Source organism: Phlebotomus papatasi, chromosome 2 (assembly GCF_024763615.1).
Source record: "Phlebotomus papatasi isolate M1 chromosome 2, Ppap_2.1, whole genome shotgun sequence".
In the NCBI taxonomy this organism is placed as follows: Eukaryota; Metazoa; Arthropoda; class Insecta; order Diptera; family Psychodidae; genus Phlebotomus; species Phlebotomus papatasi.
In genome coordinates, this window is record NC_077223.1 from 39,923,824 (window position 1) to 39,941,197 (window position 17,374).

The 17,374-nt window shown below is 33.0% G+C and overlaps 3 protein-coding genes across 3 annotated transcripts in view; 2 read left to right on the forward strand and 1 right to left on the reverse strand.

Moving 5' to 3' along the window:
• Positions 1 to 2,061: 2,061 nt before the first annotated feature.
• LOC129804130 (aminoacyl tRNA synthase complex-interacting multifunctional protein 1) lies at positions 2,062 to 3,150 on the forward strand. Its single transcript, XM_055851212.1, has 2 exons — positions 2,062 to 2,220; positions 2,284 to 3,150. The coding sequence occupies exons 1-2, from the start codon at positions 2,104 to 2,106 to the stop codon at positions 3,073 to 3,075; spliced, it is 909 nt and encodes a 302-aa protein (XP_055707187.1). The 5' UTR covers positions 2,062 to 2,103; the 3' UTR covers positions 3,076 to 3,150.
• A 149-nt stretch (positions 3,151 to 3,299) lies between these two features.
• The window catches only part of LOC129804098 (ATP-binding cassette subfamily G member 4), a 43,948-nt gene continuing 29,873 nt past the window's right edge, over positions 3,300 to 17,374 (forward strand). The window contains exon 1 of the mRNA XM_055851169.1: positions 3,300 to 3,511. The gene's annotated coding sequence lies outside the window, so the exon portion shown is untranslated. The remainder of the gene's footprint in view (positions 3,512 to 17,374) is intronic.
• Positions 14,489 to 15,909, reverse strand: LOC129800957 (L-dopachrome tautomerase yellow-f-like). The gene is made up of 2 exons (XM_055845703.1): positions 15,777 to 15,909; positions 14,489 to 15,714 (listed from the first exon to the last, which is right to left on the reverse strand). The coding sequence occupies exons 1-2, from the start codon at positions 15,907 to 15,909 to the stop codon at positions 14,489 to 14,491; spliced, it is 1,359 nt and encodes a 452-aa protein (XP_055701678.1).

Below are 17,374 nucleotides of genomic sequence, written 5' to 3' on the forward strand. Positions count from 1 at the left end.
TTTCAGGAATTTCCAAGGTTACTCAAATTTGGAATACCGACACATTTTTTCGTTCGAATCTATAGAATCCACGGAATCACTCATAAGATTCTAATAGAATCTGAAATGACATTCCTTGAAGAATCACTGGAATCAAATGGAATCACAAAATCATTCTTACTCAATATTCCGCGATAGATAATGATAACCCATAGTACATTACAGATTTATATGGAGTTTTTTTTTTATTTTCCAAAGAAAATTGGACATTTTCAACTAAAACAACAATCATAGCATATGTCTCATTCGAAAAGAAATATGATTTCTCCCGTGTCGAATACAAGATAAAAGACCCAGTCAGCAAATGAGGTTAAGGGGGACCCCTGGGATTCCAAGAAAAAAATTGTGAATTGTGAGGCGCTAAATTTTGTCCCAAGTTCAATATTTTGTATAGATTGAGGTGCCCATTATTTTGGATTGATAAGAGGATCTATTTAGAGGCAAGGATGCAGCTAGGATTTTAGCAAAACAGGATTCAAATTGGAAAACTATCCCCAAAAGAAATCGTTTTTTTTTCGAACGCAAAGAACAAAAGTTTCCTAAAAAATTTGTAAAAATTAGCTGAATTGTTATGGCCTTGAGCTTAATTAAAAATCAATAAAAGGAAAAGAGAATCCAATTACGATCTGTTTTTTGAGGAAATCACTGTGCCGATTTGAGAGATTTTGTCGGATTTAGACAAAGGGTTACAAAAGCGTTTTTATGAGTCTGAGTGTGTAGCTTTCCGTTCCAGGAAATTGCATTTATAAGTTTGAGGATCCCAAAACCATGTTCTTAGAGATTAAATCAGCTTTTATCATTATATGCTTGAAAATCAGAATTAAACTTATTTTAATCCATTTTTGATGATTTTAAGTGATACAGATACCACTTAATCAGATTAAATCGATTTCCAAAAATAAGTACTAGCTTTTATGTTTTAAGGAAAATGGATTAAAACCACCTTAAAAGAAGATTTCGACAAACTTTCTGTTGAAAGTTCACAATAAATTAATTATCAAGTCGTTTATGATTATATTAACTTATATTCAGACGCATAACATTCCACAAAAAAATCCAGTGGAAATTCTGATAAAAAAAAAAATTTTTTACATGTTTAAAATAAAGCGTTTAATTAATACTTTTCGTTGAAGAAAATGGTGGGATTTGATCAAAAATGGACTGATAATGGTCTTTTTAGAGTTTCACAAACTTTCTTTCAAAAATTAAATTCTAACCCTATTTTGATTATTTTGAGGCATGATGTGGAACGCTTTCTAACTAAATATTTCCTAAACCTGAGGGCCAATTTTTGAAATTCTCACTCGCACCCGCGAGCTCTTTAGTGGCCGAGAGAAATTGACTCGCACACCCCGGAAATTCTTGAGTACGTGCAACGAGTACTTTATGTTATGAAGAAGTCGTTACAGAAGGATTTGAATCTACGGGGTGTGCGAGTGGATTTCTCTCGGCCACTAAAGAGCTCGCGGGTGCGAGTGAGAGTTTCAAAAAAATTCTCACTCGCACCCGCGAGCTCTTTAGTGGCCGAGAGAAATTGACTCGCACACCCCGGAAATTCTTGAGTACGTGCAACGAGTACTTTATGTTATGAAGAAGTCGTTACAGAAGGATTTGAATCTACGGGGTGTGCGAGTGGATTTCTCTCGGCCACTAAAGAGCTCGCGGGTGCGAGTGAGAGTTTCAAAAATTGGGCCTCTGTTCTATAGCGACATTGTAGCTCTTCCTATCGTTCAAAAATTATCTTGATCGTATTTAGCAACATCTGAAATTCGATAAATTCGAAGATATCTGAGATAAACAGAATCACAGGATGGAATAATTGAGAATCACAGAATACCGAATTGAATTATTAAGGGAATCACACATTTAGAATAATTAGAAACACATTGGAATCCCATGGAATAAACGGAATATGGGCACCAATTTTCCATCTTGAGTAACCCTCTTGGAATTTCTAATAAATCCTGCATCTTATGTATTTTTTCATTAAGTCACATTGAAAATCTGTGACGCCAAAAGCTAGCGTAGGCTTATGTAATCCCTTGTTCTTGCTTGTTGCTTTGGATGTACACGAGAGTTTTTCGCTTTTTTCCGCAATTTTCGCATAAAATGAGTGCACTGCAGCGTGTTATTGCTAATAACGAATTGGCAGAGAATCTCATATCATCCCTGAAGACTGAAGTAAGATAAAAAATGCAATTTATTCTTACCATGTAGACCTAACCTCAAATTCTTCCCGGAAAGATTACTGCGATTCGTGGGATGAAGATTGAGGAGAGGAAGAGGCAGCTCAGAGAGGAAAATGCTCGGCTTCGGGTTGAAATTGAAAAGGCCAAGGCTAAGTTGATCCAATTGGAATGTTCAAATGGAAAGACACAAATCCCGATCCCTGGAGAACAAAAACGGGAAGTTGCAGGTGTAAAAGCTGAAAAGAACCAAGTGATGGCCGATCGGGGTGAGAGTGATGCTCAAAAGCCGCCGGCAGAAAAGAAGCCCAAGAAGGAAAAACCAAAGGCTGCGGCACAGCCTACTCAGGAAGCTCCAGTTGATGTGGGACGGTTGGATTTCCGTGTTGGGAAGATTATTGAAGTGGCTCGTCATCCGGACGCTGACAGTTTGTATGTGGAGAAGATTGAGTGTGGAGAGGCTCAACCGCGTACAGTGGTGTCTGGCCTGGTGAAATTTGTGCCCCTGGAGGAAATGCAGGATCGCATGGTGGTGATACTGTGCAATCTCAAGCCGGCTAAGATGAGGGGTGTTACATCTGAGGCAATGGTCATGTGTGCCTCATCTCCTGACAAGGTTGAGATTCTGATACCCCCGGAGGGAGCAGTACCTGGTGACTTAGTTCACTGTGCAGGATTTGAGAGGCAGCCGGATGCTCAACTCAATCCCAAGAAGAAAATCTTCGAGACTTGTGCTCCGGATCTCAAAACAAATGAATCCATGGTGGCGTGTTTCCGTGACTCACCGCTAGAGGTTGCTGGCAAGGGTGTGGTTCGTGCCCCGACTCTCAAAAATGTTACTGTGAAATAAGGCGGGAAATGCAAAAGAAAATAGTTGTCCTTGATTTTTTTTTGGAAATAAACAATAAATCCTGAAGTTACAGAAGTTTTTGTAAATTAATTAATTTTTGCTCAGTTGAGGTTGGAAAATCAATTTGAACTTCCAACGAACGCGGTCGCGTGATGATCGTGCTTGCTATCGCGTGGCGAAAAAACGCGATCACTTGCAGAGTATTCAGGGAAGTCCACTTCTTTCAGTTCCCATTAAACTGCCGCCGTGAACGGTTGATATTTTCTGGCCATCGCGCACGCAATAAGTCTCTAATGCTCCGGGAAAAAAATACACAAAACGAGAGCACCTGAGTAATTGCTGGATTTATGTGTTAAGTGTTTGGAAGTGCAAAAATAAACAGTTTTTTAATGAAAAATCAGTGATATTGTGCGCGGTTTTGCAGAATTGTGGCTTGGTAATTACACTTCTATTTCATTTACCTTTTTTTAGTTACTTTGTGAAACCGTAGGAAGTGCAATTTGCTAGAGAAATACTCAAACACCGAGAGTTTCTTGATCTTTTCTTGTTCTCTTGTGAACTTCTTGCGCATTATGCACTGCACAAAGATCACATTTTGCGGATGGAAAAATGATTTGAGAAAGTGCGCTATTTAATTCAATTTATATTTATAACGTCCTCCAGAGAGAGAGAGACTGAGATTGCGTCAAATGTGTTTGATGAATGGGAATTGACCATTTTATCTGGATAAATAAATCTCTCTGGGAAGTTTCCTCTGCCACTCATTGTCTCGCAGTTTCCTTCTGTTGATCATTGTTGATCATCGCCAACAAACAGAAAATTGTGTTTTTTTTTCTTTTGCGGAAAAATCGCCAAAAAATCACGAAGAAGGAAGAAAAAAAATTTTGTGTATTCCGTGCAAGAAAAAAGATAGACAAACTCGAAATCTTTAATTACACCAGTAAATATTTTGTTTTATATCTGCTTTGCACAAGATTTTTTTGTGCAAATGTATTGCCATCCTTGAAACTATTTAGAAATTTGTGAAAAATATTCTAAGAAAGTTTTCAAGGAAGTTTTCTAGTTATTCCAAGAAATTCAGTGAAAGTTTATACTGAGAACGAAAAGCATTTTCCAATAAAATTTTCACATTTGCGGCAAATTTTCCAATTTGTAAGAACTTGAAAACATTTTGCTATTATACTGCACTCTTAGGAAAAATTAGTTCGTACAAGCTCATATGCAGTTATTAGAACTATAAAATATAGTAAATATAGACCCAACTATATATTTAGTTTGGGTAACTAAATGAAATAGTTGACCACAGTTAGTTAAAGTATCCTTTTCATTTAGTTATCATAACTAAATCAAAATAGTCATGGGTACTATAACATATTAGTTCCAATTACTAAATAAATAGGGTTGATACCCATCTTATTGGCTGTAATAACTATATGATATTAGTTGTGGTTACTATATAGCATTCATTGTGATGCATATTTCTTATTAGTTGCTTAAAATTCGAAAGAGCTTCAACGCATTACTAAAATAAAAACCACTCTTTACTATTGGAAAAGTAGTCATAACTTTATGAAAATATAGGCCCATCTATTTACATTGGTTGTGAGAACTAAAAGGAATTAGTGACCAATATTAGTTGGGATAATGATTTCATTTAATTAACACAAGCAAATATAATTGTATGAAAGCATTATGAAATAATTGCCGCAACTTATCCACGTAAATATTGTCTTATATTCTCACTACTAATAAATTTATTATGAGCATAATGTTTTAAGAATATAAGAACTATTTTAAATAGATTTGATAATAATCGCCCGAACAACTAATTTTCATTAGTAATCGCGTCTAAACTTTTCTAAGAGTGTGGCATTTATTTTATTCAATCCTAGAGATATTCCGCACAGAAGCAATTTTTTAAAGTTGCGAAATAAGAAAGATTTTTAAAAAGTCAACAGCGTTCTTCAATTTGCATAATTCTTAGTCACTTTTTGTATTATTTCATGACTCATTAAAAAACTCAAGTAAAGCCCTGCAGAATACGAATTAGATTAGAGTGACAAGAAATTTAATACAGTAGGGTAAAGTGGTACTAGTTGGACAGGGTTTTTTTTCTTGATAAATTTGGTACTTAATTTTTATTTGTATATTTTTAATGCTTTAGTTTTACAATTTGTTTCCTTGTACTTAAAAAAAAATTAGTACTGTATTTATCAAGAAAAAATCCCTGTCCAACTTGTTACACTATGTCCAACTTGTATCTTTTTACCCTATGACTCTTATTGTGTCGACGTTTTTATTTGCTAAAATTTAGTTATTTATTTCATGTAGTTACGTGTTTAGTCTATCAAGGCCTCTACACATTGGGAACAATTGTCGTTAAAAAATATTTTTTTTAAGAAAATTGCACTGCAGTGTAGGTGCAAATGTCGAAATTCTGTCAAAAATACAATTTTTTAGAAAAATTGGCCCCAAGTTGTCTTAAAATTTCATGTTTTTATTAACCAAAATAATTTACAAGTTTGACATCTATCCTAAAATTTTACACATTACATCAAGAGTGTTCATAAAAAATTTTTGCGTTGACACTATTGGAGTCGTACTGTATTCTTTCTTGACGTACATTTGTTTTTCTTTATGAAAAAATATTTACTGGTGCTGGTTCTTATATGAGATGCTATAATTGTGATCATTCTTACACAAATATTTGAAATTTTGTCATTTGTATTAACGATATTTTTTAATCCGTTTACCTCACGCATGTCATTTTTTTTGTAATAATAAGCAAGACAAATTTTCTAAATATTTTTTATGACATTAGGGGAGACTGGGGCAAAAAGTCACAAATCGAAAATTTCAAAATTCAATATCTTCCAAGATAAATAAAATAGCGACTTAAAATTTTTTTCATAGATGGCCTCCATAGGCCTTCTTCAATGTCGTAAGTTTCTTAGAATTCGAACAAGCAATTTAGAAAATAGAAAATTACGAAATTTTTAGCCATATTTTTGAAATATTTTCCGTGTAGAAGATATCAATTATTAGCTATTTATTTTAAATTTGATGCGCTGGTGAATATTTCTTAAATTATCTGGATATTCTTTGAATACGAATCCGCTATCTATTTTACAATTTTACAGAGATTCTTTTCTCCAGAAATCCTTTTATTAAAAACGACCACTTGGGGTAAAAAGTAACAAAAGCTATGGAGTAAAAACTAACAAAAACCTAAGCTATTTCTGATGTCTTACGGCGAAAAAAAACGTCAATGTCATGTGTCGCCGCTTGATGTTTGCATTGGTCAAACGATTTGCAGTCTTTTGTGTGTTTTTTTTTTGTAAAATAGGTTGAAATGCGCTTTTCTCGCTCAGATAGAGAAAACGGTATTTTACAAAGATGTAGAGGAATAAATTTTCAATGAAAATATGTAATCTAGTCAATCTAGTTATATAATTTAAATTTACGGAATCCCGTAATAAAGCGAATTAAAATGTGATAGTATCTCATCTGGTACTATTTGCCCCAGCATTTTTGAGAATGATCACAAAATTACCTTTTAGGAAACGGCTCGATAAACGTATTTCCTTACAAAATAGAACAAAGTGACTTTCACAGAGTTGTAGAGCGGTAAATTTCCTATAAAGCTGTGCTAATTACAAATTTTGAAGGTGCTCGGGTAGCTTGTAAAAAAATAAAGTATCCGTTTTGTGACTTTTTGCCCAAGTCTCCCCTACACTAAGGGACACAGAAGTCTAACGTCTGTTGTCTCGATCACCTATTAATATGCAGTTTCAAAAACAGTTACCTCTATTCTAATCTCAAAGGTTTAAATTTTTAAATCAGCCTTTTAAGGTTGATTCATATTCTCCTATGAATTTTAATTTTAAAGTGCCAAATTCCTTCAATAATTTAAGCTAAAATGTAATAGATTTAAAAAAGTAACGGAGCTGAAATGGAAATGTCAAACTTCTTTAAAATTTATTTAATTTCAAATTTGAAGCTCGCTTCGAAGGACCTTTCAAACTAGATTTAGAATGTCAAAATACTTGAATTTTTTTTTGATTTTGAAAAAAAAAATCACCGTATTTTATCATTTATGTTTGTAATATTTATTATTATTTTGCACTTATTTATTCACTTCAGTCTTGGAAGGAATACAGATTACATAATAATACGGTGTGAAACAATTTTCAAATTTTCACAAATTAAAAAAAAAACTTAAAGTTTTCTTTAATTTTTTGTCAAGAGTGTTTTGGAATTTATAAAATTTTTTAGTAGTTGATACCCCTGATATGAATTGAATGATAAGGTGAAAGAGACAAACCAGTGATAAGCCCAGATAAGCTTATGGTAGCGTAGCTGATAACCTTTATAAGTAATCTCGGAATGTACTGCACCCGTAATGCTCACAAATTCGATTTTGAGTTGAATCTCAGTAATAAAGATCCGCGCCTACCCAAGAAGCAAAATAGCTGCCTTATAGAACCAAGTATTAGACAAATCTTTTAGTGCACTTTTAAAAGACTTAAAGTGATAATTTTCTGTTGAAATTCTTATAGAAGCTCTTAAGATCCTTAAGAGTGCGCCACTTTACTTATAGTAATCTCAGTGATGGAACCAAGAGCGTTATAAGCACATAAAAAGATTTTTAGTTCTATAGTGCCTTACTTAGGGAATTCTACAAGACTACATTAAGAAAAAAATGCTTCTTGGGTAGCCCTAGAATGGTTCTAGATTTTTCGTCCTGGAACTTTTTTCTATTTAGTTTTAATCTTTTTCGTATTTATATGAGAAAAGTTTAAAATATAAATTAATAAATAATTTAACTAATTTATATACTAATTTAATAACTAATTAAAAGTTTAAAAGATGTAAAAGAAAAGTAATATAATTTTTGTCAGGTAATAAAGGTTTTCATAGTCTTTCTCCATCTTCTCCAAGACATTGGAAAAAATTTATTTTCTCAGAGGCTTTTTTCAATAAAAATTTAAGGTGATCACAGAGCGATTAAAGATGACCATTTAATTGTTATGGGCACTCAATGGGTTAAATTGTAGAGCACTCGCTCTATGATGCAAGTGTCCCAGGGGTCCCAGGTTCGAATCCTGTTTTGGTAACCAGTGAGGGAATTCTGTAATGATATGACAATGTCATATGATAAATTTTCGTAGTAAATTCGGGAGTAGAATAATCCAAAAAGCCATTGAGCTTCGAATGGACATTCCAAGCAGCTCTATCAAGTTCTCAGTAATTTATGTGAATTTGATTTTTTTTATTTATCCGAATTTACGAAATAAAATTTGTAAAATTTGTAATATGACATTGTCATAGTGTTACTGAATTCCTCTATAGAATTTTTTTTGGCATGAAGCGTGTTCGAATTGTATCCAGTGAGCTTCACTGCACTTGATTCCACGGGGCATGGGACTGACAACCCCATCCCCATATAACAAAAGTAATAATGATTGTTCCGAACTCTCTTAGCAAGAAGGCCTTCCTCTATGGAACGTTATGCCACCATTATTGTTATTATTATAAAGTTCAAGAGCTAAAGCGACTCTATTTTATCCAATGTCAACTCACCTTTTTAATGCTATTTTAACAATGTTTTGTGTTTTGTTTATTTGTTGGTAATAGCTAGCAACAATTTTTAAATACCCTTTTAATTGAAAAAAAAGAAAAACAAAATTCAAATAATTACCCAGTATAAGTGATTTAATATTCATTAAGTCAAAATGAAATATTTCTAATTAAAATAAACTAAAAGAAGGATAGGCCATTATTTTATTTATATTAATTTAATGATATTGTTTATTGTGATTTTTGGCTTTTGTACGTCAAATATTTTCTAATAAAAATGATGTCGGTAGATTCTCTTTATATGTCTTTTTCATATAAAAAAGCAATAATATCACAGTTCCTTAGGAGAATTTGAATAAAAAGTATTTTGGCGTAATGTGTTACCTCTGAAAAACAACGAAAGTAGGGAAATCCAAGTTTTTTGCATAAATTATTTAACATCTCGTTAGGTATTATAATATTGTAATCTATGTGCTCTTATCTTTAAGGGAGAGCCTGAATTACAAGTTCACAAAAAACATTTTTCATTGTTTTGTAAAGGGTTACACGTAGGTCACGCACACTTAAAAAGAGCATAATTTCTTTTTAATTTTCTTTCGACGACGTAAAAAAATATTTATTTCAAGCTCTTAAACATACAAAAGTGCAAAATGTTCACATGTTATGGCCTGATTTTTAAAGACGTTTTTTTTTTTTTGAAAAACTTACTTTGCGGTGGACAAGATTTCTCTCTCAGAGTAGGGGAAAGTGCTCTCCCTTCGAACGTTCATACCTTCGAATAATGTGAATTTCTTTTGTTTTTCGTGAGAGATTTGCACTGAATTATCACGGAATTATCAACAATTGATGATAAGCCAACTAATATTTAATAGAAATATGTAAGTCTCTTAGAAAAACTAAAAGAAAATTCACATTATTCGAAGGCATGAACGTTCGAAGGGAGAGTACTTTCCCCTATATTCATCACACTTCAAAAAAATAATTTTTCCGATTAATGGATGGAGTTAAACCCGTATTTTTAAAGTTTTGAAATTATTTCAGACAATAGTTTAAATGTTGTATTTTTAAAATTTGAATAAATATTATATAGAAGAAAATCAGAGAAAATATGCTGTTTTCCAGTCTTTTTAACCCACGTAACCCCTAAATCGATAGATAAAACTAATCTAAGAATATATCATAAAAATTTGAGAAGCCAATTCGAAATATTTTCGAAGATATAAAAACCGAAACCATATGGAGAGCCGGGCTGGTTTGTAAACGTTCAGAGGAACAGTAGGGCAAATGTCGTAATTGAAAACCATTTCCAGACGCTTTAACTTTGACAGAAGATTCAACACATTAAATTCATATTTTTTTTGAAGTGAATTAGATAAATTTGCTCCTTGACTATTCTAGAATGTTACTGTTTAGTGAAAATTCTTTAGATATAATTTGAAAACTTCTTAAATACAATAAAAATACGCGAGTGTAAAATGCTTCTATTGGAAACAAATTAATCCAAATGGAGACAAGGGAAAGTTTCTAATTGGAGACAAACAGTGTAAGTGAAACCACGACGAAAGACTTCCAAAACCTTGTTCAGTTGCACTTGATTGAGTGCAGAATTTGTTCTTATTCCTGGTCTTTTCTCCTTTCCCATCTAAAACAATTAGAAAATCTCTCCAAAAAAAAATCATATTTCCGGAGTTTCCTATTAAAGCATTTGCAGACACTTCAGAAAAAACCCTTTTTGTTCACGAAATAGGTAATTATTTCATTTGAAAACTTCACGTACCGTTAACAATAAAGATTAGCACTTAATTTAACTAAAATTAGCTAGAATTGTAACATTAAATGTTAAACAAAACGAATAAACAACAGTCACCTCATTGTGTTTTTCATTGGAAACATGGTCGATTGATGAAGAATTCGATGGTGAAAAGGTACACTTTTAATTTTTCTGAGAAATTAACAAATTAAAATGTGTGAATATGAATGGATTTTCGCTTTATTTGGAGCAAAATTAACTAAATAATAAAACTGTGGTATAGAAAATATATAAATATAATAATTTAGTACTGTATTTATCATGAAAACAATGACGTTTCCATTTGGAGTAGCAAAAAAATTCCATTTGGAGCAGGTTTTAAATTAGCTTAATTTACCCTATATCAAAATAAATATAAAAATATTTACCATTTTTACGATTTTGTCGAAATGGCCGGGAAGGTAACAAAAAACTTATGAACGGATTGAAATCACTAAAGGCCAGCTCTTTAGAATTTACTTGTCTTCTAGTTTAACATAAATGGTTGTTGATTTTTTTTAAACATTCTCCTTGCAGTCAATTTATTCTAAAATAAGTTCTTTTTTTTATATTATTGAAAAGGTTCCAATTTCACATATTTCCCTGGTTTTCCTTGGTTTAACTATTAGGGTAAGTGTGCCAAATTTCGGCATAGTGGCATGCAAGCGTCAAAGTCTTAAGTTTGAAATATAATATTTTAAATAAAAATTGATTTTTTTATTCTTTCTTCTGAAAGAGTGTTGCTTGGAACCTTGTAAAGAGTTTACCGTCTTCATTTACTCTAAAATCATTCTTAAAACATTTTAAAATGAATAAAAATATAGACATAGCTTTGGTGCCCTACTTCGGCCACCTTCATTCTCATAGTTCCTTGCACTTCGAGAATTCTTACAATATCTTTTTCACGTTATCTCGTTTGTCGAACCTACACTTTTTGTTATTCTTTTGCATTGTATAATCTCTAGAGTAAGTAAAATCTAAGAGTTCATGGACATTCGAGAAACAAAAAAGGTGACCAAAATTGCAAGCTGGCCGGAATTTGGCACACTTACCCTACTTATAAGAATTCAATTTTCTTTAGATTATTTTTATTTTCACACAACTAGGCGCTCCAGTAAACTATCCTCTAGACTAGACCGTCATTTTATATTTTTTCTAGAAGTATTTTAAGCCCTTATCTTTAAACATACATCACAAATTTCAAGAAGCTTATAGTCGTTTCATTGTAGGGGAAAGTGACCATGCTTAATACTGTAAAATGATGTCCAAGGTTTGTGATTATTTTCTGATTAACACACAAACCGAAGCGATTCTTGCACTATGACAAAAAAATGTCTGACTTATTAGGTTCATAATCCAACCTCAAATAGTTCCTGGAAATCCTTAGATTTTCCTCAAGAAGAAAATGGAAATCCAGTAGCGATTTTTATACAAGTTGGGTCCGGGGCCTTCCTGTATAATAATTGATTCGACAATTCGGAGGCCCATATTCACTGCAAAAAATTCACCGGATACAAAAAATTGCACATCAATATTTAGACGGAACTCTAATCTATCTGCTTAAGTCGTTTATATGACTGGTTATTAGTTTTAAAATCACTTTTATGTAATTTTTCTAAGCCATGTTTTTATGACATTAGGGCGCTAGCGAAAACTATTTTTTCACTTTGAGTCCATGAAAATGTCATTCTGCAACCTTAAAATTCAGGCAACAGGGTTGAAGATTATGTCAATTGTCTATAAAATTGGCGGATTGCAATATGTGTAATTATGAAATAATCACATCTAATGATATAGTTGCCACATTAAAATTATCATTCATGGACCCTTCTTAGAATATAGGATGGACACAAGTAGAATTTATGAATTTGTTACCATCCACAAAAACAGTGTCCACCAATTAAAAATATTTTTACATAAATATTAGTACTGATGAACCCTCTATGTGTCTATGATAGTAGTTTTCCTGTACAGCGACATTAATTAAGAAATACTTATGAAATATCATGTATCGAAATTACAGTTTTGGGCCTATTTTTGATTTTTGCTTCCTGAAACTAGGAAAAAAAGAGCTAGGATCCTAATTTTTTTAGGAAATGTGAGGCTTAGCACCAGCTATTGAAATATATTGCGATGAGTCATAACTATTGATTAACATAGGAAAAAAATAGTTATTATCAAGCTTGGATCGTATCAAGCATGGTCACTTTCCCCTACTCCAAAAAAATCGCGACATTTTTTCTTGCAAGTTTTTGGCTCCTTGTTCATGCAGAATCCCCCTCTAAAAGTTTTTTGGAGCATAATTCTTTAGTTTCTTAAAATGTCTGCCTGAATTAGAAATAAATAAAACCAGGGCTTTAATTAGAAGGAAATAAGTAAAATTCTTTTATTTATTAGATTTTTTGCGTAATATCTTTAAAATTAAATTGAGAAATTAATGTTTTTATTGTTAGAATGCCTTTTTCACATTTTATGTCAGAATTCGACAATATTAAAGCAATTTTCATCAACAACAAAATGCAAAAGTCAGCACTGATCAGCAATTTTTTTTTCTCCAAATCAAAACTCCTCTATACTTACTTTGAATACCAAATTATCGTGTTTATGGCTCTTTCTTGAATAGATACTCAAAATGACAAAAATTTCAGAGTTATTCCACCATCAAATAAAGCTAGTAAAAAAAAAACATTTCGTGAAATTCTCGCGAAATTCCACTAATCCACTTCATTGTCGCTTTGTGACTAATAAAATAACGAGAAACATATGGCTGAGAATTACTTGAACCAAGTGTCTAAATGTTCTACCTTTGTGTCTTGCTGTTGTGATCATTTGGCGAACTGCGTGTCACGATCACGATAACTTAGCATACTTCCGAGTAATCTCTGTGGGAGCAGGAAGCTTCTGGTGGGTGGATATATTTATCAAAAACTGATCAAAGAATTTGCATATTAAATTGTGATTGTGAGAGAAAGAAAACGGGATAAAGAGTCGTGGAGTTGATTCATGTTTGTTTTGTCGGTCTTTTTTTGCGTAGCGTGTGAAATGAAAAATAAAGAATTGTAGAATGTTTATCTTGGACGAGCAAACACTTTAGCCACATGATCCATGATCTAGAATTCAAGTGATGGGGTATAGAGGATAAATATGCGATGTTGATAAAAATGATTTTTATATTATTGTTCAGGGCGATCATTGAGTGATAGCAACAATCTTGAGGACAGTTTGAAATCGCAATTATTTGAACTTTAGATCATGTTCATACGTCACTGATCTTGAGTTTTTCTTTTTATTGTTGAGACGCGATCATAAAATGCCTGAGATGGTGATCGTGAAATTCCGATCATTGCACTTCCACTTCATAGGAATTTTCAAACTCTTTTTCTCTTTCTTTCTTTTTTTATAAACCATAAAAGTGAGAAGAAATCGACCGAAGAGACACTTTTACCAACTTTACTTTGATTTTTATTAAAAAGATTTCACAGCAAATAAAAATTTGTAATCTTCGGTGATGTTCACATGGGAGATCACCTTGACGGTTTTAATCGTTTTAATGCTATGCAAAAAAAAGAAATTCTGAAAATAACTCACGCTGGCGATCAATCACTAATTGAAGGTCAAGTTCATCTTAAAATCTGGACATTTTTATGCATCCACTGATGCATTAATGATCTCAATAGTGAGAAATGTGGCCGATAATTGCCGATATAGGAAGATTTATGAACATAGATGAATAATTACATTTGCTAACATACTCCCATGTTCTCTTAAGTAAGATGATCGTGACACATTTCCACGTCTATTCAATTCATTATTTATCACTCTTTGCTTTCCAGTTCTTTTATTTTTTTTTCGAAACCACACGATAAAATTTTCACTCTCTGTGTATTGCTTCAGAATTGCACAAAGAGTCTTCAGAGAGTAATATATAATGAGGTCATGTACACGATCGTCTCAAAACTGAACGTTTTTTTTTGTCTTCCATACAGAAAAATCTTACAATGTTATTTGAAATTTTTATTTTATTCAAATTTAAAAAAAAAACCGTTAATGTGCCATGTACTGCCAGGTTATTTCATCTCCAATTCCATAATCATTCTCGCAAACGGTCCCCTTAATGGCATCAATTACCTTAACCCTATGCGTCCTGGAATTGTACTCGCTCAGGTCTAAATCCTCCGTCGATCCAAATATCACATTGACCTTGCATGAGTGCATCCAGAGGTATCCTTCTGAATCCACTTGGATATCTGTAAATAATTCTTGATCGTCGGATTTATAAACCACGCCTATGTAGTTGGGATTGAAGGGTTTGGCTACATTCCAACATTTCACAGCTCCCGAATTCATTTGTGCGAAAAACATTACACCACAATTGAGATCCAGGAACTGACGATGAATTTGTCCATCACACCCATGGTACCCTACCATCCGGAACTCCCCATCAGCGTGGGTACTTGATGATTTCTTTTGATTCCTTAGGGTTTTTGTGGTAGTTGCGTAGGATGCAAGAGTCGATCCTGGTGCATAGTAAACAATCCGATTACCCTTTTTATCCGGCCACCCAAGAGTCATGCTCAGAACACCATAGCGTATCTGATAGTCCCCAAGATAAGTTTCACTTTCAACTGGATCAAAAGATGGATGGTTGTCAAATTTCCAAAATTCATTCTTACTATAGTCATAGACTATTATAGATCGATCCACAATATTCGTTATATATAGCATTGGATTGTCACATCCACCCTTCTTGGTTTGATGATCTATGGTCAAGTACACGAATCCCAGAGAATCGTACCAGAGACTATCTGGAATCTCTACTCTAACAATCACTGGGAAATTTCTCGAAACGCAACCATTTGATGGTAGTTCAAAGACAACTATTGCGGGGTTTTGCACTTGATACCGTTTACCATCCTTAGCCCTTACAACTCCTGTATCAACAACGTACGCCCTATTGCAACTATCATCAATTGTTGGATGATACGTCGAAATGATACGGAGGTCCTTTTGATAGTAAGAGCTTGGCTGTTTTTCATAATCGTAATCTGATGCCTTCAACGTGTTGACCTCGTAGTTCGGAAAGCCCCAGATATAAGGACTAGTACCTTTGGAGTAGTCACTTATGCAAAAAGCATTGAGTGTTGAAGGAATACCTTCTCTAAGTCTTCCAATGCATGCAAACATCAGGCCACTCTGAGCATGGTAAGAAACTCCCAAAATATTATTATTGGTTGGGATGTAATAGGGGTACTTTCCGATGTACGCATCCTCTGAAAATTACCCGAAAACTTGATAAATTTTCCAGTTAAAAAAAATCCACATTAACACTGACCTTTTAAGGGTAAATTTTCAAAGTTTACATCCTTCCACCAGTATATATTCTTGACATAGGAATTATCATCTGGATATCCACATTCACTCTGCAGTGGCCAGAAACAAACACTCAAAAGTATCAAGAGTTTCATCTTCACCGAGAACTTTCTTCAAACTAAGGTTCTCGAGGTTTCTTTGTGTCTTTTTATACCCGAATTTGCCAGTGGACCTTTTTAAACGGGTTCTGAAAAGTGCAATGATCGAAGAAAGACCAGAGAATATGCGAAAATCCTGAAATATGACCTACATGCAATTATATTTGGCTTTTTTACATTACATCCAATTCGCCGGCTTTATAAATGCACGCAAAATTTGTCTTATGGACATTATTCGCAATATTGTTTATTTACCGAAAAAAATGTTGTGATAAAAAAGTGAAAAATGTTATTATTATTACATTTTCTTTAATTGTTTTCATGGGAATTAATGATAAAGTGGACATTGACCCTAAACTTTGAGATTTCGTTTCATTGCTCGACCTCTTAATGATAAAGTTATGTATAATCTCACGGTTATTACACGACCAGTCATAATGTGTAAAGGAATTTAAAAATTTAGTGCAAAACGACTTGAAGAATACTGTTCTCTGTGGTTTTCTGTACCAAAATAAGTACGTCTAGACTTGCGATAACATAGGTGGTCGTTTTGCAAGCAATTTGTAGAGCGTTTTTTTTTAATTTCCTGGTTAATGACTTGACTAATAGCAAAAAAATATGCGATAAGAAAAGTTTTGAAACTCTCCAGAATGTAATCCTTAAGCACTTGTTCGCAGAGGGAAAAAATAAAACTTATTCATCTTCATCTACAAAGTAGAAATATTTTCAATTTACTGTTCTAAATGGTTCTAAGATAGGGATTTGTGCATAATGCCTTAACTTTTATAATTCCTTATTAGGCGAAATTATATTTATTCAGTTTTTTTTCTATTAAAGAGCAAATGATATAAGAGAATTTAAAAAAAAATATTGAGACTGCAGACTATTGTTAAAAAGGGGTGGCAAAGCGTCCCAGGCTTTGCGGAATGCTAGAACTCGTGACTTAGATGCTATACCGCTAAATAGTTTAATGAGTAATAAAAATTATATTCGAACAAAAATTACTTATCGGTTATAAATCGTTTCATTACCGGTTCAAAACTGATTGGAACCTATTCCGTTTTGTCAGAAATTCCAAGACCTTTCCAACGAGCCCAAAACATGACCCCATTCGCTTGATAAATGCGCTCTAATAGGGACTTTTTAACCTTTAACCTTGAAAAATCGTTATTAGGAACGATTCAACGGTATTTTCGTATAAGGGCGAAATGTCCGCCTAGGTAATGTCTAAAACATGAAAAAAAAAACTTGAAGATAATTGCTTCCAATTTGTAGAAGTTTAAAAGACCCTAAAAATCTCAAAATTAAAAACATTCTCCTCGGTTTTGAGAGAAATAAAACTGAACATTAAGTTTGATAATGTCAAAATAAAAGGTTTCCAATTTTAGGTTATATGTTAATTACGCTTTGTTTTAGCTTACTTTAAATTTTTATCTTATATTTCTTCACAAGCAGCTTTAAG